This window comes from Oryctolagus cuniculus, chromosome 12, assembly GCF_964237555.1.
Source record: "Oryctolagus cuniculus chromosome 12, mOryCun1.1, whole genome shotgun sequence".
NCBI lineage: Eukaryota > Metazoa > Chordata > Mammalia > Lagomorpha > Leporidae > Oryctolagus > Oryctolagus cuniculus.
In genome coordinates, this window is record NC_091443.1 from 109,055,816 (window position 1) to 109,077,624 (window position 21,809).

The 21,809-nt window shown below is 52.6% G+C and overlaps 1 protein-coding gene across 5 annotated transcripts in view; it reads left to right on the plus strand.

The window, feature by feature from the left end:
* Positions 1-21,809, plus strand: part of EDC3 (enhancer of mRNA decapping 3) — a 128,324-nt gene that overhangs the window by 91,304 nt on the left and 15,211 nt on the right. For 3 of the 5 annotated variants that reach the window (XM_070054668.1, XM_070054669.1, XM_070054670.1), the window contains one exon: positions 6,173-6,489. In XM_070054668.1, the coding sequence (XP_069910769.1) occupies positions 6,375-6,489 (115 nt within the window). In that variant the 5' untranslated portion in view covers positions 6,173-6,374. Of the gene's footprint in view, positions 1-2,217; positions 2,400-6,172; positions 6,490-21,809 lie in introns of all 5 variants that reach the window. The other 2 variants (XM_051834621.2, XM_070054667.1) reach the window with 1 other exon arrangement.

Sequence of the window (21,809 nt, forward strand, 5' to 3'; positions counted from 1 at the left end):
GCATGCCACAAGACCGGCCCCCTGCTCTCCATCTCACAGCTTTGTCATTTCTAAAGTGTTGCATGAATGGAATCTTGTAGCATGTAACTTCTGGAGGGGTCGGCGCTTTCCACCTGCCCCCACTACATGGATATACAGCAGATTATTGATTGACCAGTCAAAGATTGTCTGGGTTGTTTGCAGTTTGCTGCTGGTGCAAGTAAACCTGATACTAGCACTTGTGTATGGTACGGGTTTTTGTGTGAGCGTCTGTCTTCCTTTCTCTGGGTGCATGACCCATGAATGTAGTTGCTGGGTCACACAAGAGCTGTGGGTTTGGATTTTTTGTGAGTCACCAAATTGTTTTCCAGAATGGCTGCACCATTTACCATTCCCACTAGGAACGTAGGCCTGACAGTTTTTCTGTGTCCTTGGCTAGCACTTGGCGTTACCACTGTTATTTATTGATTTTTTTTTTTTTTTGACAGGCAGAGTGGACAGTGAGAGAGAGAGACAGAGAGAAAGGTCTTCCTTTGCCGTTGGTTCACCCTCCAATGGCCGCCGCGGCTGGCGCGCTGCAGCCGGCGCACCGTGCTGATCCGATGGCAGGAGCCAGGAGCCAGGTGCTTTTCCTGGTCTCCCATGGGGTGCAGGGCCCAAGCACTTGGGCCATCCTCCACTGCACTCCCTGGCCACAGCAGAGAGCTGGCCTGGAAGAGGGGCAACCGGGATAGAATCCAGCGCCCCAACCGGGACTAGAACCTGGTGTGCCGGCGCTGCTAGGCAGAGGATTAGCCTAGTGAGCCGCGGCGCCGGCCCTATTGATTTATTTTGAAGGGCTGGGAGGGAGACAGCTTCCATCTGCTGGTTCACTTTCCAAGTACAGTTGACAGCCGAGGCGGGGCCAGGCTGGGGCCAGGCACTGGGAACTCATTCAGCCTTCAGCATGAGCAGTAGGGACCCGTGTACCTAGGGCACCAGCAGGGTTTGCATCAGCAGGAAGCTGGAATCAGACGCAGAGTCAGAACGTGAACCCAGGCGCTCTAATATGGGATGTGGGTAGACAAACAGTATTTTTTTTTTTTTTAAGATTTTATTTATTTGAGAGGTAGAGTTACAGACAGTGAGAGCCAGAGAGAGAGAGAAAAGTCTTCCATCCATTGGTTTATTCTCCAAATGGCTGCAATGGCCGGAGCTATGCTGATCTGAAGCTTGGAGCAAGGTGCTTCTGCCTGGTCCCCCACGAGGGTGCAGGGGCCCAAGCACTTGGGCCATCTTCCACTGCCTTCTCAGGCCACAGCAGAGAGCTAGATTAGAAGAGGAGCAGCTGGGACTAGAACCGGCGCCCATATGGGATGCTGGCACCACAGGCAGAAGATTAACCTGCGCCATGGCACCAGACATATTTAAGATTTTATTTATTTGAAAGAGTTAAGAGAGAGAGAGAGGTCTTCCATCCACTGTTTCACTCCCTAGATGGCCGCAATGGCCAGATCTGCACCATTCTGAAGCCAGGAGCCAGGAGCTTCTTCGAGGTCTCTCACATGGGTGCAGGGCCCAAGGACTTGGGCCATCTTCCATTGCTTTCCCAGGCCACAGCAGAGAGCTGATTTGGAAGAGGAGCGGCCAGGACTAGAACCGGCACCCACATGGAATGCCTGCGCTGCAGGAAGAGGATTAACCTAGTGCGCCACGGTGCTGGCCCCCTAACCTTGCTTATTGATATGTGTGCTCTTGGGGCTTGTGCTGTGGTGTAGTGGGTAAAGCCGCTGTTTGCAGTGCTGGCATCCCATACAGGCACCGGTTCAAGTCCCGGCTGCTCCATTTCCAATCCAGCTCTCTGCTGTGGCCTGGGAAAGCAATAGAAGATGGCCCAAGTCCTTGGGCCCCTGCTCCCGTATGGGAAACCCAGAAGAAGCTCTTGGCTCCTGGCTTCGGATCTGTTGCGGCCATTTGGAGAGTGAACCAGCAGATGGAAGATCTCTCTCTGCCTCTGCCTCTCTGTAACTCTGCCTTTCAAATAAATAAATAAATAAAGTCTGTCTTTAAAAAAAGCCCGCATGCTCCTGCTGGAAGCAGTTGTACCGGTTGTTTTTGTGCTCTATCACCTCAGTTAAGGATGTGACAGAGTGTGTATAGTTAAGCAGTGTTTGACACAGAGCCTGCCGTCGTATCTACTGTCTGAATTTAATGGAAAATCCGTCCCTCGGTGCACTGAATCGTTGCCTCTCTTCACAGTGCCCCGGCATCGGCAGCATGGCTACTGACTGGCTGGGCAGCATCGTGTCCATCAGCTGTGGCGAGAGCCTGGGTGTCTACCAGGGCAGAGTGTCCGCCGTGGATCAGGTCAGCCAGACGATTTCTCTCACGCGGCCTTTCCACAACGGGGTGAAGTGTCTTGTGCCCGAAGTCACCTTCAGGTGAGTGTCCCGACAGATCTCCCCTGCCTGGCCTGGTGTTCTGTTGAGTGGGAGGGGGTCTGGCTGCCAGAACCCCCTTCCCAGGGCCTTGTCAGGCGGGAGCGCCTGCGGTGTTGGGTCTTGACCTCAGCTGCCATCTGGTTCAGCTGCGACTCTGGCTTTCAGCTAACGATTAGGGGTTTGCGGAACTTTACTTAACTCTGTCAGTGTGCAGTAGTATTTAAATGGGTCAAATTCAGAGCAACTTTTTTTTTTCGTTTATGGTTTCTCAATTTTGTATTTGGGATCTTTGTTAGCTTTCTCCCCGTGTACATGTGCCTCTGTGTGTAGATTTGTGTCATGGTGTATCCCCAGTGCGTATTGTAACCTTGGCTGAAGCCCCCAGGGATGAGCAGGGCCTTTTCTCAGTATTTGCTGGTGAATCTCGACTGGACTTGTGCCTTCACTCGCCTGTGTTCACCGGTTTGGTGCAGGCAGGTCCTGTTTTTTTTCTTTTTTCTTTTTTTTTTTTTTAAAGATTTTGTTTATTTGAGAGGTAGAGTTACAGACAGAAGGAGAAACAGAGAGGTCTTCTTCCGTTGGTTCACTCCCCAGATGGCTGCAACAGCCGGAGCTGCACTGATCCAAAGCCAGGAGCCAGGTGCTCCTCCCTGGTCTCCCATGCAGGTGCAGGGTCCCAAGCACTTGGGCCACCCTCCACTGCCTTCCCAGGCCACAGCAGAGAGCTGGACTAGAAGAGGAGCAACCGGGACTAGAACCGGCACCTATATAGGATGCCGGTGCCGCAGGCGGAGGATTAGCCTACTGCACATGGTGTCTGCCCCAGATCCTGTTCTTACGTACCTGAAAAGGAGAGGGAGGCTGTGGGGTAGGAGCTTTCTTGATTTGCTGAGCACTCCCCTTCCCCATACCTGCCACACATAACCTCTCCCGTGGGTACACCCACTCCCACTGTGTGCAGGGCTGACCTTACATGGCTCTGCGTCTTCACCTCTAGCCTTTCTCCTGGCTCCTTTCTCCTGCATTCTCATTCCTGGGCTGCTCCCATGGTAACACTCTCTTTGCCCTGACCTGGCTTTGGCTGTCAGGTTTTGCCTGTCTATCCCCTTCCCTTTTTACCCACAGTCCTTTGCAGAGCAGAGCAGTCTGCCTTCACTCTCCAGCGCCTCCTGCCCTTGGCAGCTGCTAGCTGACTTTATCATCTTAGGGAGTAGCTGCTGTCAGGGTTGCAGCGCCCTAACCGCCCGCTTTAGTCTCGGTTCTAATCCTGTCTGAACGTACTTTTCCTTTTTAAAAAGGAGAGATAGATTCAATTATGAAAGGCAGACATTTAGATGGATCTCCCACCTGCTGGCTCATTAATCTAAATGCTCTCAATAGCTGGGGCTGTGTTGGGTGGAAGCCAAGACCAGGAACTCAGTCTGGGTCTCCCACATGAGCGGCAAGGACCTGCGTACATGAGCCATCACCTGCTGTCCCCTAAGGTGCACGTTAGCAGGAAGCTGGAATGGAGAATGGAGACGGCGCTCCAGTATGGCACCGCTGCATCACAAACAGTGTCTTTTTTTTTAAAAAAAGATTTGTTTTATTTGAAAGAGTTACACGGAGAGAGGAGAGGCAGAGAAAGAGAGGTCTTCCATCCATTGGTTCACTATCCAATTGGCCACAATGGCTGGAGGTGCGCCGATCCGAAGCCAGGAGCCAGGAGCTTCTTCAGGGTCTCCCACGTGGGTGCAGGGGCCCAAAGACTTGGGCCAAGTTCCACTACTTTCCCAGGCCATAGGAGAGAGCTGGATTGGAAGTGGAGCAGCTGGGTCTTGAACTGGCGCCCATATGGGATGCTGGTTCTTCAGGCCAGGGCGTTAACCTGCTGCGCCACAGTGCCAGCTCCAGCAGGCAGTGTCTTAAGCACTGTGCCAAGCGCCTGCCTCCTTAACTCTGAAGCACCCTCTCTGCAGTCTGTGCCATCACGTTGGGTTTTCTTTCCCTGTATTCTTTGTGTTCCTCTGTTCCTTTACATAGAGGCTTTTTATTTAAAGCTCTTTTTCTTCTTCTTTTTTTTTTTTAAGATTTATTTACTCATTTGAAACTCAGAGCACTCATCTGTTGGTCACTTCCCAGGTGGCCACAATGATCAGTGCTGGGCCAGGCTGGAGCCAGGCGCTCCATACGAGTCTCCATGTGGGTAGCAGGGGCTCAGGCACTTGGGCCATCCTCTGCTGCTTTCCCAGGTGCACTAGCAGAGAGCTGGATTGGAGCGGAGCAGCTGGGACGTGAACTAGCACCCACTTGGGAGGCTAGCGCTGTGGGCGGTGGCTTTACCCACTATGCCATAACACCAGCCCCAGACCACCTGTTAAGATTGGTGACTTCCTGTTCCGTCTTGGGTTCCTTCCTCTGTCTGTGTTCCTGGACAGTCTTGTAGGTGCCTCCTGTGTGTCAGCAAGGGCTCAGCACAGCCCCTGTCGGAGCTCGAGACGCTCTGTCCCTGGTCACTTCCACCTGGAAATACGCAGGGTAGCTGGACTTCAGTTTTCTGAGCTGAACTCATCATGCTTAACTGTAGATTTCTCCTTCCAAAGGTCTGCCTTTCACCCAAGTTAGAATTTCGGAGTCATAGTAGACTCGTCCTCTTTAATCCTCACGTTTAGGTGGTTGCTGAATCCTGTGAAAATGCCGTGTTGCCCATTCTCCCGTCTCCTTGTCGCTCACCTGGTTCATCTCCTCTTTCTTGCTTGGTCTCCTTAGTGCCTCTGCCTCTAGTTTCTCTGTCTCACTATAGCCGGTGGGAGGAGAAACCCAGCGAGATCCTGTCTGGTCCCTGGTTGTCCCTGCAGCCTCGTTCCTGAGAGCCATGCGTCCTCCCTTTGAGTGACACGGTCACGGTCACAGTTCCTCCCATGGCCATGTTTGCAGTCTCTGCCTGAGAAACCTTTCTCCCCCGTTGTCTGCTTGGCCAGCTCCATCCCCTCACCCCCGCCCAGACTGAGCTCACGTGTTGCCTCCACCTCCCCAGCTGACTTCAGTGTTTTACTTCTGGTTCTGTGGTCCCTGAGCACACTCTGCCATAGCCCGTTCTGCTTTTGATTGATGTGTTGAGTCTTCTCCCCTGACCCGACTGTGAGCAAGCGCCTTGTGGGTGCACAGTGGTTTTCATCTCAGTAGCCTGTTCCTAGCCCAGGGCTCACCATGTAGCCGTGAGTGCTCTCTGTATGCCTGTTGGTGAGCAAGGGAATGAATGTTACTGGGACAAGCCAGTGTCTCTCTCTCTCTCTCTCTTTTTTTTTTTTTTTTTTTTTTAAGATTTATTTAAAGGCAGATTTACAGAGAGGCCAAGGCAGAAACAGAAATCTTCCATCCACTGGTTCACTCCCCAAATGGCTGCAGCAAATGGCTGGAGCTGGGCTGATCCGAAGCCAGGAGCTTCTTCAGGTCTCCCACGTGGGAGCAGGGGCCCAAGCACTTGGGCTATCTTCTATTGCTTTCCCAGGCCACAGCAGAGAGCTGGATCAGAAGAGGAGCAGCCAGGACTCGAAACGGCGCCCATATGGGATGCTGGCGCTGCAGGTGGCAGCTTTACCCGCTGTGCCACAGTGCCGGCTCTGCCAGTGTCTCTTGAGAGACCAGTGCCGTGCCGGCTGAGTGTTCCTAGCTGAGCCCTGTCTCCTCTCCTAGTGCGTCAGAACCCGCTGCACAGCAGTCCTGACCAGTGGGGCCTTTTGTTTCTTACCACGATTAGAATTCTGAGACTTGGATCCTCTTGTTTATTTCAGGGCAGGTGACATTACAGAATTAAAAATTCTGGAGATACCAGGTCTTGGAGAGAGCCAGAATTCTGGAGACCTTCATCAGCCAGAATTAGGTCCCTCTGGTGTGGGGTACCAAGTGGGCATCAACCAGAACGGCACAGGCAAGCTGGTCAAGAAGCCGACCTCTTCCAGCAGTGCCCCCCAGACCATCCCCAGAAGGACAGACATGAGGAGCCAGGACGCCACTGTCTCGCCCCAGCAGCACTGCTCCAGGAGCTACGTGGACAGGCACGTGGAATCCCTGAGCCAGTCCAAGAGTTTCCGGCGCCGGCACAACTCCTGTAAGTAGGGCCGAGTTGCTCTTTCTCCTTAATCAGACGCTCTAGGGCTCTGCTCTCCCTGCTGCTCTCTGACAGGGCCTTTATTGTTCTACTGGAAAGGGAGCTGGCAGAGCCTCACAGAACACAGCGTGGTTCTCTCACTGCAGATGTTACGGGGAAGGAAATAAGCTGTTCAAGACAAGCGCGAGCTTCCCGGCCCTGCCCCCGCGTCACCTCCCTCCTCGGGAGCTGTCAGATGTGCCCAGAGTCCACCGAGACTTGGCCGTGGTGGGCCAGGTCTGAGCTGAAGTGCACGCGGGCTGTTGAGATTCTGGAGTGGATTGGCTGGGTCCTCAGAGGAGAGGAGGCGCCTGGCCCCACATCTCTGTGATCCCTTGTCTGACACACTGACAATTTAAAATGTCCTGGGCTAGGCATTTGGCCCATCACTGAAGACGCTGCTTGGGACATCTGCATCCCATGTCCCAGTGCTTGGGTGTGACCCCCAGCTCTGTTCCTGATTCAGCTTCCCACTGATTGCACCTTGGGAGGCAGCAGGTGATGTCTCAACTACTTGTGTCTTTACATTTATGTGGGAGACTTGGATTAAAAAAAAATTGTTTGAAAGGCAGAGGGGGCCGGCATTGTGGCATAATGGGTTAAACTGCTACTTGAAACTCCAGCATCCCATAAGGGTGGAGTTGGAGTCCTGGCTGCTCCACTTCTGACCCAGCTCCCTGCGAATGTGTCTGGGAGGGAGTGGAGGACGGCCCGAGTGCTTTGGCCCCTCCACCATGTGAAGACCCAGATGAAGCACCTGGTTACTCATTTCAGCCTGGTTCAGCCCCAGTGGTTGTGGCCATTCGGGGAGTGAACCAGTGGATGGAAGGTTTCTGTCTCTGCTGCTTCTCTTCTGTAACTATGCCTTTCAAGTAAATAAAATAAATCCTTTTTTTTTTTTTTTTTTTTTTTTTGACAGGTAGAGTTATAGACAGAGAGAAAGGTCTTCCTTCCGTTGGTTCATCTGCCAAATGGCTGCTACAGCCAGAACTGCACTGATCCGAAGCCAGGAGCCAGGTGCTTCTTCCCGGTCTTCCATGCGCGTGCAGGGCCCAAGCACTTGGGCCATCCTCCACTGCACTCCCTGGCCACAGCAGAGAGCTGGCCTGGAAGAGGAGCAGCTGGGACTAGAACCGGCGCCCATATTGGATGTTGGCGCCACAGGCAGAGGATTAACCAAGTGAGCCACAGCGCTGGCCAATAAAATAAATCTTAAAAAAAATGAAAGCCAGAGAGAGAGAGGGAGAGACCAGTCTTTTATTTGCTGGGTCACTCCCCAAATGGCCACAACAGCCAGGTCTGGGCCAGGATAATCCCAGAAGCCAAGAATTCCATCCAGGTCTTAACACATACCTGGAAGGGGCCCAAGCATGTGAGCCATCTGCTTCTGCCTTCCCAAGTACATTAGCAGGGAGCTGGAGCGGAAGCAGAACAACTGGTATTTGTACCAGCCCTCTGATAGGGGATGGTGGCATTACAAGCAGGAACATAGCAACACTGCCACAGTGCCACCCCCAGAGACCTGAGTTGAGTTCCTGTCTCTCACTTTTAGCCTGGCCCAGCCCAGGTTATTGTGAACATTTGGGGAATGAACCAGTAAATGGGTGATCTGTTTGTCTTTCTCTCTCTGCCTTTTAAATAAATAAATAAATTTTTTTTTAAAAAGAGACCAGTGGGGCTGGCGCTGTGGCATAGTGGGTAAAGCCAACGTCTGCAGGGCCAGCATCCCATATGGGCGCCTGTTCATGTCCCGGCTGCTCCACTTCTCATCCAGCTCTCTGCTGTGGCCTGGGAAAGTAGTAAAAGACGGCCCAAGTCCTTGGGCCCCTGCACCTGCGAGGGAGACCCGGAAGAAGCTCCTGGCTCCTGGCTTTGGATTGACACAGCTCCGGCCGTTGTGATCAATTGGGGAATGACCCAGCAGATGGAAGACCTCTCTCTCACTCTCTCTGCCTCTCCTGTCTTCATACAACTCTGCCTTTCAAGTAAATAAATAAATAAATATTAAAAAGGGGAGGGGGAGGGTGACCAGCGTTGTGGCATAGCAGGTTAAGCCTCCACCTGCAGATCGGGCATCCCATATGGGCACCAGTTCGAGACCTGGCTGTTCCACTTCCCACCAGCTCCCTGCTAATGTGCTTGGGAAAGCAGCGAAAGGTCACCTAAGTGCTTGGGCCCCTGCACCCATGTGGGACACCCAGAAGAAGCTCTGGACTCCTGGCTTCAGCCTGGCCCAGCCCCAGATGTTGCAGCTATCTGGGGAGTGAACCAGCAGATGGAAGATTGTTCTCCCTCCCCCTCCCCCTCCCCCCTTCTCCCCTCTAATGCTGCCTTTCAAATAATTTTTTTTTTTAGAAGTAAGTTAATATTTCCTAACGTCCCATCCCTACTGGCACAGGAAGGAGAATGGGCACTGATGCCAAGTTTTAGCAGATCATTGAATGCCGTTGGCTGATTATAGAATTTTTTTTAAAGATCTATTTATTTATTTGAAAGGCAGAGTTGGAGGCAGAAGCAGAGAGAGGGAGGTCCTCCTTCTGATGGTTCACTCCCCAAATGGCTGCAACGGCTGGAGCTGAACTGATCTGAAGTCAGGAGCCTCCTCCAGGTCCCCCACGTGGGTGCAGGGGCCCAAGCACCTGGGCCATCTTCCACTGCCTTCCCAGGCCACAGCAGAGAGCAGGATCAGAAGAGGAGCAGCCAGGACTCAAACAGGCACTCGTATGGCATGCTGGCACTGCAGGCGGCAGCTTTACCCGCTACGCCACAACACAGGCTCCTGATTATAGAATGTTGAATCACTAGAACTTGCTGCATTCTTTAACAAAATCACTAGAGTAATAATATAGTGAATCAAATAGATTGATCTGTTATGCTCCTTAATGTGAATTAATGAATATTTCTGTTAAAAATTACTTCTAAATGACATACTGTTCCAGTTTTTGGAATCTCTGGGTTTATGGTCAGAGATGGTGACAGAATATATTAAGAATTCTGGGGCCGGTGCTGTGGCTCACTTGGTTAATCTTCCCCCTGCGGCGCTGGCATCCCATATGGGCGCCAGGTTCTAGTCCCGGTTGCTCCTTTTCCAGTCCAGCTCTCTGCTGTGGCTTGGGAGTGCAGTGGAGGATGGCCCAAGTGCTTGGGCCCTGCACCCGCATGGGAGACCAGGAGGAAGCACCTGGCTCCTGGCTTCAGATCTGCACAGGGCCGACTGTGGTGGCCATTTGGGGAGTGAACCAACGAAAGGAAGACCTTTCTGTCTCTCTCTCTCACTGTCTGTAACTCTACCTGTCAAATAAAAAAAATTCTAAGTGAATATTCCTTTTTTTTTTTTTTTAATTTTATTTATTTGAGAGGTAGAGTTACAGACAATGAGAAGGAGAGACAGAGAGAAAGGTCTTCCATCCGCTGGTTCACTCCCCAAATGGCCACAATGGCTGGAGCTGCGCCAATCTGAAGCCAGGAGCCAGGAGCTTCTCTGGGTCTCCCACGCGGGTGCAGGGGCCCAAGCACTTGGGCCATCTTCTGCTGCTTTCCCAGGCCACAGCAGAGAGCTGGATCTGAAGAGGAGCAGCTGGGACTGACTTTTGACGTTGTCCTTTGTCACCTGGCAGTGTGTGTCAGGTCTGTCCTCTGTGAAGTTGCTGTCCCCCACTTTTGTGCTGTGCCCTTTGTCACCTGGCAGTGTGTGTCAGCTCTGTCCTCTGTGAAGTTGCTGTCCCCCACTTTTGTGCTGTGCCCTTTGTCACCTGGCAGTGTGTGTCAGCTCTGTCCTCTGTGAAGTTGCTGTCCCCCACTTTTGTGCTGTGCCCTTTGGGAGGAGGAGCTCTGCAGGCCACACCCAGGGAGCAGGAGGCTGCGCCATCTCCTGAGGGCACAGGAGCCACCTGGGGCCCATGGACTCCTGCACCAGAGGTGTGTGTCTTCCCCTGTTTATGACAGTAATGGATTCAGGGGCTCTTCATGCCTGCCTTTGGTTGGATGCTACGCTACTTTGGTGCTCAGATTGTTTCGGCTTTGGCCATGAGAAGTTCTCCATCATGGTGGGATTTTCCCTGCTTCCTTCCCTTCTTTCCTTGCACTGCCAAGATGCTTGAGGCGTGTCCTACTTCCTGCCCCAGCTTTTAGTTAGCCGTCTCTCCACCAAGCCCTGTTCTCTTTTATTGAAGGGGTGGGCGTCTGGTGCAGCAGTTAAGACACAGCTTGGGGATGCCTGCATGGGATGGGTGCGTGCTTAGGACCGAGTCCCTGCTCCTGTTTTCCTCTCCAGCTTCCTGTACGTGTGCACCCCGGGAGGTGGCAGGTGGTGACTCTGGTGCTCTGGTTCCTCCAGCAATGGGGAAGGCCTGTGTTGAATTCTGGGTTCATAGCTTTGGCCTGTCCCAGCCCAGCTGTTGCAGGCATTTAGGGACTGAACCATTGGATGGAAGATCTGTCTGTCTTCCTGCCTGTTTCTGCCTTTCAAATAGATAAAAATCAAAAAAAAATAGTAATATTAGAAACCAGCATGTGGCCACTAGGTATGCTTGTTCCCGGGAGTCACCTGTGCGGGTGACAGCAGAGAAATGTAAGTCCGTATACTTAACCAGTGTGTAGACACATGTCCACCAGTACTTATGTCATCGTCTGTCTCAGCCCACTTTGTTGCGTAACAGAATACCTGAGGCTGAGCCCTTTATACAAGAGACTCACTTAGCTCACAGTTCTGAAGGCTCGAGTCCAACATCAGGTGGCCCCATCTCCTCAGCCTCTGCTGCAGGCTGCCAGCTGTGCCACAGCACGGCAGAGGGGCGGGAAGGGAGACGCGGTATGCGGAGGAGAGTCCACAGCGCATCGGGTGGCCTTGTGTTCCAGCAAGCTGTGCTCCCCTGAGAACTAACTCACGCAGCAGGACCAGCATTAACCCCCTCGAGGACTAAAGCCTCATGACTTAATTATCTTAAGCCACCTCTTTTTTTTTGACAGGCAGAGTGGACAGTGAGAGAGAGAGACAGAGAAAAAAGTCTTCCTTTTTCCGTTGGTTCACCCTCTAGTGGCCACTGCGGCCGGCGCACAGCGCTGATCTGAAGGCAGGAGCCAGGTGCTTCTCCTGGTCTTCCATGCGGGTGCAGGGCCCAAGGACTTGGGCCATCCTCCACTGCCTTCCTGGGCCACAGCAGAGAGCTGGACTGGAAGAGGAGCAACCGCGACAGAATCCGGCGCCCCGACCGGGACTAGAACCTGGGGTGCCAGCGCCGCAGGTGGAGAATTAGCTTAGTGAGCCGCAGCACCGGCAAGGCCACCTCTTAAAGGCCTGCACACCACCTTCCTGGGGATTAAGCTGCCAGCCCATAATCCTCTGGGGACACACTCAGCCCAGGTCTGCACCATAGCGTTGTGTGTCCATGCCAAGCCAGATATGAGTTGGTGCTGATGTCTCCAGCTGATCCAGGCCGCCTGCTCTGGCCGCTGCCTCTTGCGTGTCTGATCTCCCACTGTCCCCAGCCATCTGTCACCCGTGTCAGTAATTGTTCAGTTCCTGGATATGTGTGCGTTGGTACCAGAATTATAAATATAGAGCAGTGCTTACATGCTACTTCTTTCACTTTTTTTTTTTTTTTTTAAAGATTTATTTGAGAGAGTTACACAGGGAGGGAGGGAGGGAGGAAGGAAGGGAATCTTCCATCCACGGTTTACTCCCCAGATGGCCGCAACGGCTGGAGCTCAGCTGATCTGAAGCCAGGAGCCAGGAGCCAGGAGCTTTTTTTGAGTCTCCCAAGGACTTGGACCATCTTCTGCTTTGCTAGGCCATAACAGCTGGATCAGAAGTGGAGCAGCCCGGACTCGAACCGGTGCCTGTATGGGATGCCAGCACTGCAGGCAGTGGCTTTACCCACTATGCCACAGCACCGGCCCTTCTCCTGTCTTCTTAAATGGTCCATTTCTGAGGCTTGGGTCTCTGGCCCATTTACTGACTTGCCTCATAAATTCATGATACAGGTAGACTGTTTCTCCACATTCAGCATTCCATCGTGTGCTCCCCTACCTCTTAAATGAGTTTTGAAAATGCATATACATTAGGGCTCGCTGTTTGGTGTGAAGTTCTGTGAGTTTTGACAAATGGGTAGTGGGTAGTGTTTTATATCTCCGTTACATCAGCATAGTTTCAGTGTCCTGACCGTCTCCTGTGCTTCACCCGTTCCACTCTCCCCGTCTTTCCTCCTCGCTTTCCTTCCTGCTGATCTTACCATCACGTAGTTCTGCCTCTTCCAGAATGTCCCATAATTAAAAGTATATGAGGAGGCCGGCGCTGTGGTGTAGTGGGTAAAGCCCGCCACCTGCAGTGCCGGCATCCCCATAGGGTCACTGGTTCGAGTCCCGGCTGTTCCACTTCTGATCCAGCTCCCTGCTGTGGCCTAGGAAAGCAGTGGAAGATGGTCCAAGTCCTTGGGCCCCTGCATTCCACGTGGGAGACCCGGAAAAAGCTCCTGGCTTCGGATCGGCGCAGCTCCGGCCATTACGGCCAATTGGGGAATGAACCAGTGGATGGAAGACTCTCTCTCTCTCTCTGCCTCTCCTTCTCTCTCTGTGTAACCCTGTCTTTCAAATAAATAATAAAATAAATAAACCTTAAAAAGGAAGAAAAAAGCATATAGGGTGGTATAGCTTTTTCAGACCAGGATCTGTCTCTTAGCAGTATGTGTATGTTTATCCATTTACCTATTGAAGGACATTTCGGTTGCTTAGTCTAGCTTTTGGTGATTGTTCGTAAAGTTGCTATAAACATTTGTGTCAGGTTTTGGGGTAGATAGAGTTTTCAGATCAGTTATACTGCCTTGGAAAGCAGTTGTTGAATGTTATGGTTGGGTGGTTGGTTCACTGGTTTCTCCCTCCCTTCCCTTCTCCTCCTCACTAACACACCTGTAGCACCTCTCTTGAAAGAATACAGTACCTTCAAAGCAAGTGATTTATTTGACCTTTCACAAGTCACTGGATACATTAACAGGTGTGGTCACTTTGAAAAGTCTACTGTAGCTGTTGCTTATTCTGCTTTTGCTATTAGATCAATTCCCTTTTCTTTTTGTAAATTTTTATTTATTTATTTGACAGGCAGAATTAGAGAGAAAGAGTTATGGACAGTGAGAGAGAGAGACAGAGAGAAAGGTCTTCCTTCCATTGGTTCACCCCCCAAATGGTCGCTACAGGCGGCGCTGCACCAATCCGAAGCCAGGAGCCAAGTGCTTCTTCCTGGTTTCCCATGCAGGTGCAGGGCCCAAGGACTTGGGCCATCCTCCACTGCTTTCCTGGGCCACAGCAGAGAGCTGGACAGGAAGAGGAGCCACCGGGACTAGTACCCAGTGCCCCGACCAGGACTAGAACCTGGGGTGCCGGTGCCGCAGGCAGAGGATTAGCCAAGTGAGCTACGGCGCCAGCCAATTCCCTTTTCATATGATTAACTGCACATGAATAAGGCAGAGATTGTGGGGCTGTAAAATATGTTATTCTCTTTAGGGAACTTTTTTTTAAAGAGATTTATTTTACTTATTTAAAAGAGTTAGAGGGGCCTTCCATTCTGGTTCATTTGCCAAATGGCCACAACAGCTGGAGCTGAGCTGATCTGAAGCCAGGAACCAGGCGCTTCCTCCACATCTCCCACGCGGGTGCAGGGGCCCAAAAACTTGGGCCATCCTCCGCTGCTTTCCCAGGCCATTAGCAAGGAGCTGAATGGGAAGTGGAGCAGCTGGGACTCGAACTGGTGCCCATATGGGATGCCTGTGCTGCAGGCCGAGGCTTTAACCTGCTGTGCCACAGAGCTAGCCCTATAGGGAATTTCTTTGAATCTAGATCAGAGTAGGCGATGTCTGTGATGTGGAATCTGATGGTGAGGAACTGGAACTGGTGTCCTGTAGGAGGTAGAGTCAGGGTTATTTTCTGTTTATTGAGCTTTGTGAGAGGGGTCAAAAGATCTGCCTTAGAACTTTCTCTTCTGATGGTGAGGCTAGTAGATTGTTGAAGATATATGAATAGACTCTCTCATTCTGTCTCTTAAGTGTTCCTTCAGGGTTAATGAGAGCTGAGAACTCCAACAGTGATGGGAGAGATTTAGCACAACCCCTTCTTGGTGTTGGAGGTGGGGGTAGATCTAAAGAAGTTCCTGAGATGGGGAGTGTTGTGGTGTGGTGGGTTAAGCTGTGCTTGGGACACCCACATCCCCTTTCACAGTACCTGGTTCGAGTCCCAACTCCTCTGCTTCTGGTCCAGCTTCCTGCTACTAGGCCTAGCAAGGCAGCAAAAGATAGACCAAGTACTTGGGCCCCTGCCACCCATAAGGGAGACCTGGATGGAGTTCCCGGTTCCTGAATTTGGCCTGATCAGCCCAGGTACTACAGGCATTTGGATAGTGAACCAGCAGATGGAAGGAGCGTGTGTGTCTGTGTGCGTCTGTCTCATTCTGCTCAGAATGCTTGACAGATGGCTGAATGGAACTTTAGTTTCAGGTAGCAGAGGGAACCAGTTAAAGCTCGTCAAGGGTGCAGTTCTGATACAAATCCCACACCAGAGCTAAAAATGCTGATTCTTAGGGCAGTTAAAGGGCACTCTTTTTTTTTTTTTTTTTTTTTTTTTTGACAGGCAGAGTGGACAGAGAGAGAGAGAGAGAGAGAAAAAGGTCTTCCTTTGCTGTTGGTTCACCCTCCAATGGCTGCTGCGGCCGGCGCACTGCGCGGATCCGAAGCCAGGAGCCAGGTGCTTCTCCTGGTCTCCCATGCGGGTGCAGGGCCCAAGGACTTGGGACAGACTCCGGCGCCCCGACCGGGACTAGAACCTGGTGTGCCAGCGCCGCAGGCAGAGGATTAGCCTGTTGAGCCGCGGCGCTGGCCTAAAGGGCACTCCTTAATGAGTTCTCCACCGATGATCTTGAGCGGTCAAGCCGTTGAGTGATGGCTCTTCCCCTATTGAACATGGAAGCAGACAGCTGGCCTGTATTGAGTGCCTCTATACATAAGACAGATGTGCACAGGTGCAGCATTGCCTCTGCTTGGCCTCGTGTTCCGTTTTTCTTTTGGAGGTGGAGAGGATAAGGAAGTGGAATAGAACCTTTTAAGTTGAAAGATGTTGGATGTTACCTTGTTGTAGTATGGTTGGGCATTAGTGGTCAATGCAGTGTAACAGTTGCGCCATCATCTAAGTCAGAAGTTATTTTTTTATAGGTTTTCATGCTCCTGATGTTCTCCTGTTTTTGTTTGTTTGTTTGTTTGTTTAAGAATATTTATTTATTTGAAAGGCAGAGTTACAGAAAGAGATCTTCTGTCTGCTGGTTCATTCCTCAAATGGACACAGTGACCAGCACTGGACCTGGATAAAACCAGAAGCGTGGAACGCCATCTAGGTCTCCCATGTGGGTAGCAGGGTCCCAGGTATCTGGGCCATCGTCCACTGCTGTCCCATGTACTTCAGCAGGGAGCCGGATCCGAAGTGGAGCAGCTAGAGCTTGAACCGCTGCTCCTGTGGGAGGTAGCCACAACACCTGGCCTGCTCTGGACTCGGTATACCTCACAGACTTGAAAGCCCAGGGCCGGGGATTTGGGAGTTAAAGAGGGCCCTGGGTATTCTCAGGCACTTTCCCACGGACTCTGTTGTGTCTGGCACGGAAAGTGTTTGCGGTTTGACCTTCAGGTACCCTTTCACGTGCCAAGTGCAGGACAAAGTTCCCCTTTACAATATGTGTGTGACAAAACCCAATAAATAAGTGGCACTGAAGGTTACATAGCAATGGGTTTGTTACAGGTTGTCCTGGCCTCTGTGCCAAAAGCTGGCAGAGAAGTGGCACGGGAGGGCGGCCAGCCGCCAGTCCTAATGGGCGCTTGGCTCTGCCATTGAAAGGGGCGGACATCTGGGTCTCACTGTTTATCTTCTCCACGGGAAGTGCCTTGCTCGCCCTGTGGCCAAAGGCCAGTCTGCAGAGCAGACCTTTTGGGCTGAGTGAGCCAAGTACCGAGACACTTATGCACCCAGATATTCTCGTGCTTGTGTGCCAGCGTGAGGGAGGGAAGAAGGAGGCAGCCGGGCGGGGAGGCCGCCTGTCATTCATGGTATGTCCTCTTACTTCGTCGGGCCCACAGCGTCAGTGCTTCCTCTTGGACGGTAATGGCGTCTCCTGTCTGCTTCCTCTTCGTTGTTTGGAGCACACAGCTGGTGCTCAGTGTGTTTGTCGGTGGATGAATGCAGATCCTGCAGCTGGAGGAGCCAGACCGACCTGCAAACCCAGAGCCCTCTGTGGGCATTTGCAGAGCCTAGTGCCCAGCGTCGCCAGGGCAGGTTGAGGGCATCTCCCACTGCGGGTAGTTGGCCTTCACCGCTGACTGGACAGGAGGTTTACTCCAGCCCAGGTTATATGCTTTTCTCCATGCATTTCAGCAGCTCTTGCTCATGTGGCATGATACAATAAGCAGTCAGTCAAGCCAATTTTTTTTAAAGATTTTTTTAATTCATTTGAAAGAGTTACACAGTGAGAGGAGGAGAGGCAGGCAGACAGGTCTTCCATCCATTGGTTCACTCCCCAGTTGGTCGCAACGGCCGGAGCTGTGCTTCCTCTGGGTCTTCCCACATGGGTGCAGGGGCCCAAGCACTTGGGCCATCTTCTGCTGTTTTCCCAGGCCACAGCAGAGAGCTGGATCAGAAGTGGAGCAGCCAGAACTCAAACTGGCGCCCATATGTGATGCCAGCACTGCAGGCAGCAGCCTCATCCGTTCTGCCACGGCGCCGGCTCTGCCATTTGTTTTTAACTGAGCAGAGTGTTTTGTTTACACATTGCAGCCTCCCTCCACCCCCAGATACTCTGAACACTGCTACTGGTGTTGGCCTTGTGTCTTAGCCCTGAACAGGGACGGGGCGAGATGGCAGAGACGGTTTTCCAGAGAGCAGACTCTGGCCCTGGCTGACTGGTCCTCCCAGGGTCCCCGGGAGGTCTCAGCTGCCTGCAGAGTTGGGGTCTGAGGTGTCTTGGTTCTTTTGCTTTCTCCTCCAGCTGCTCTTGTACCTCTGGGATGTCTGTGTCCTTTCTCCTCTGAGCTCTATCCTTGCCCTGTCGCTGGCCCAGGAGCTGCTTCCTCCTCGTTCATCGCCTGCTGATCCTCACCCATTGTGCTTGGTCCGAGGAGTTCCTTGCGGTCCATCTTGGGCCTGACTGCGCTGCTGTCCTGGAGCCCTTGGCTCGTGCTCCCTCTCGCAGTATTGTTGACAGATTCACCTTCCTGTCTTTTACAGTCACAACAAACTTGGGGTGATTATTGATGACTTGCTTTCCTTGTCTTAGTTCACCTCAAGTTGCCCTTTCTCATATAACCTCTTTTTAGACTCTGAGTTTTGTATGTTTGTTTGATATTTGTTTTTTGAACATGGCTGTTTTTATTTGTTTTTAAGTTTTATTTTTAAGATATTTATTTTTTTGAGAGGCAGAGTTAGAGATAGAGAGGGAAAGACAGAGAGAAAGGTCCTCCAGTCCACCTGTTCACTCCCTAAGTGGCTGCAACAGCTGGAGCTGGGTTGATCTGAAGCCAGGAGCTTCCTCTGGGACTCCCACATGGGTGCAGGGACCCAGTACTTGGGCCATCTTCTGCTTTCCGAGGCCTGGGTCAGAAGAGGAGCAGCCAGGAATAGAACCGGCACCCATGTGGCATGCTGGTGCAGGAGACTTAGCCCGCTACGCCACAGCACCGGCCCCTGTTTTATTTCTTAATTCAGTAGAGCTTTGTGCACTTGGTGGGGACAGGCGCAGGATGGGGTGACAGGTGTGAGTGACTTGGTTCCTGCTCTCTGCTGGCTTGTAGAACTCTGGGGGCCTTAGAACACGGAATAACCCTGGAGCCCAGTGGACGGTGCCAGGTCGGTGTGAAGTTACTGTCTATGAGGTAGGCAGTGCAGTGAGTGGTAGTTTAGGAGCCCATGGCAGTGGGGATCTGTGTGCTGCAGTCCCTGTGGTGTGGTCTGTAAATTTCAGTGGCCAAAATGGTAAGGAGATTCCAGTATATTCAGAGTTGTCCACTGCAGGCATGGGGCGCTCAGGCGTCAGCTCAGTTCTCCAGGTCTCCTGTGTGTGTTGCTCGTGTTCGATGACAGGAACACAGAAAGCAGCGCTGGGAAGAGTTTGAGGTGTCAGAATGTGAGACTCGAAGAAGAGGCTTCCCAGAACCGGTGCCCGTGCCTGAGCGGGAGCAGTGAGCTGCTTATGGCCGTGCGCACCCGAGAGAGGCCAGAGACAGCAGCCAGCGCCAGGCAGCTCTGGGAGGGGCAGCAAGCACGCGAGAGCGGCTCTTCCTCCGCTTTCCTTCCGTCCTTGTTGTGCTGCCGGAGCTGGGCCCTGACAGGAAGCCAGCTCCTAAGGGAGGAAGTTGTGTGTGGAGCCCAGCCTCAGCGTCGCAGGGAAAGTGTGGAGCTGAGAGGCAGTAGCGGGAGCGGCGCACTGAGCCTTCCATTTGTTTGTCTGGAGCGGGGAGGGGTTTTCACTTGCTGGTTCACTCCTTGAATGCCTGCAGTAGTCAGGGCTGAGGCAGGCTGACGCCAGGAGCCAGGGACTCCATCTGGGTCTGTCACATAGGTGACGGGGACCCAAGTACTTGGGCCATCGTCCACTGCCTCCCAGGAGGGTGCACTAGCAGGAAGCAAGATTGAGAGAAAAGGCAGGACTGCATCCCAGGGACCTTATAGGTCATGCCAGCGTTCCACACGGCTGCTGGCTGCTTCACCCCTGCACCACAGTGCCTGCCCAGAGACGCCGAATGCTTTGAGTGAAACCCTCGAAGCCCTGGTCTCTGCTTCTGTGGACTTTGCTGGCTGGTTGTTACTGTCGCTGACAGGAAGGCGTGCGCTGAGAGGCGTGAATGGAGCAGCCCAGCCGACTCTGAAAGGGCTTTGCAGGCCCAAGGTCTCAGTGTCCAATACGTGACGTGGCCTTTTAGCACAGACATGCTCAAGTGGTACGGAAGCAGATCAGCGTGTCTGTCTCAGCAAAACTATTCAGAGCGGGAGGCAGTGGAGCTGGCCTGGGTAGGGCAGTTCATTCTGGTGCAAAAAGGTATTTTGAAATCCATGTGTATAGTTTTCTCATCATATGCTTTTTCCATGAACTTTTTTATGAACTCTCATGTATAGATTTTTCAGAGGTTTTTTTTTTTTTCCCTGAAAGGCAGAGGTAGAGGGAGAGAGAGAGGTCTTCTGTCTGCTGGTTCACTCCCTAAATGGCCACAATGGCTGGAGCTAGGCTAGACTGCAGCCAGGAGCCAGGAGCCTCTTCTGGGTCTCCCACATGGGCGCAGGGGACCCAAGTACTTTAGCCATTTTCCACTACTTTCCCAGGTGCGTCAGCAGGGAGCTGGATCAGAAGTGGAGCGAGGGATGCCTGTGTTGCAGGAGGCAGTGTGACCCACTGTGCCACAGTGCTGGCCCTGACGACATGCATAGATTTCAAAAATGTGTTTTTTTTTTTTTCCAAAATTTCTTTTTTTTTTCTTTTCTTTCTTTCTTTCTTTCTTTTTTTTTTTTTTTTTTTTTTTTTTTTTTTGGACAGGCAGAGTGGACAGTGAGAGAGAGAGACAGAGAGAAAGGTCTTCCTTTTGCCGTTGGTTCACCCTCCAATGGCCGCCGCTGCAGCCGGCGCACCGCGCTGATCCGATGGCAGGAGCCAGGATCCAGGTGCTTCCCCTGGTCTCCCATGGGGTGCAGGGCCCAAGCACCTGGGCCATCCTCCACTGCACTCCCTGGCCATAGCAGAGAGCTGCCCTGGAAGAGGGGCAACCGGGACAGAATCTGGCGCCCCGACCGGGACTAGAACCCGGTGTGCCGGCGCCGCAAGGTGGAGGATTAGCCTAGTGAGCCACGGCGCCGGCCTCAAAAATGTTTTACACCAAAATAAACTTTTACATTTTTTAAAGATTTATTTATTTGAAAGGCAGAATTACAGAGAGGCAGAGAGAGAGGAATCTTCCATCTGTTGGTCACTCCCCAGATGGCTGCAACGTCCAGAGCTGAGCTGATCTGAAGTCGGGAGCCAGGAGCTTCCTCTGGGTCTTCCATGTGTGGGTGCAGGGGCCCAAGCACTTGGACCATCCTCTACTGCTTTCCCAGGCCATAGCAGAGAGCTGGATCAGAAGTGGAGCAGCGGGCCTGGAACCGGCGCCCACATGGGATGCCGGCACTGCAGGCGGCGGCTCTGCCTGCTACACCACAGTGCTGGCCCGCAGAATAAGCTTGTCTTGCTGATGCTGATTGATGCCCACAACGTTCAGGGGCTCCGCCTCATCCACGTGGCGTGAAGTCTGTGTGGACTCATACCTGCTGTCCGGGGTGGCCGTCTTCACAGCAGGTTGGAGTAACCATGCAGTGCTCTCCCCTTGCCTGCATGCTTTGATGGCCCGTGTTCTTTTTTTTTTTTTTACAGGCAGAGTGGACAGTGTGAGAGAGAGAGAGAAAGGCTCTTCCTTTGCCGTTGGTTCACCTTCCAATGGCCGCCGCGGCTGGCGCGCTGCGGCCTGCACACCGCACTGATCCAATGGCAGGAGCCAGGTGCTTCTCCTGGTCTCCCATGGGGTGCAGGGCCCAAGCACTTGGGCCATCCTCCACTGCACTCCCTGGCCACAGCAGAGGGCTGGCCTGGAAGAGGGGCAACCGGGACAGAATCTGGCGCCCCGACCGGGACTATAACCTGGTGTGCCGGTGCCGCAAGGCGGAGGATTAGCCTAGTGAGCCGCGGCGCCAGCCAATGGCCCGTGTTCTTCTGACCTGTTGTCCTTTCCCATTCCCAGTGCAGCTGTGCCCTCTCATCCACATCTCTGGCGTTGCATGCAAGCTTAGGATTTGAATCACGTCCTGTCACCACTGTTGGCATACACTGTCGTTCTCCTCCGTGCTGAGCAGTGTACCTTGGTTGTGTGCCATGAGCTGTCACTAAGCACTTTAGCAGATGACGAAATGGACTTTAACCCAGGCTCTGGCCAGCTTTGTAGTGTCTCTTAACCCAAGCTGTTGATGGTGTGTCAGCCACTCTTCCTCCCTCGTCATAATATTGATTTTTTTTGAGGGCGTTGTGGGAAGACTGCATCTTCTCTCTGCTGCACAGCCCCTTTCCATACCAGTATTTGTCCTCAGGAAGACTGGAGCACAGGAGGTTCTATTTGCATGGGAATTGATCTTGCGATGTCGGTTGGCAAGCTCTGTCTACTCACTCTAGCCTTGGGGTGGGGAGGGGTTGAGCAGTAAGGCTGGTGTGTGTGTGATGCATCTTGTGATTGCGTGACTGCTGCTTG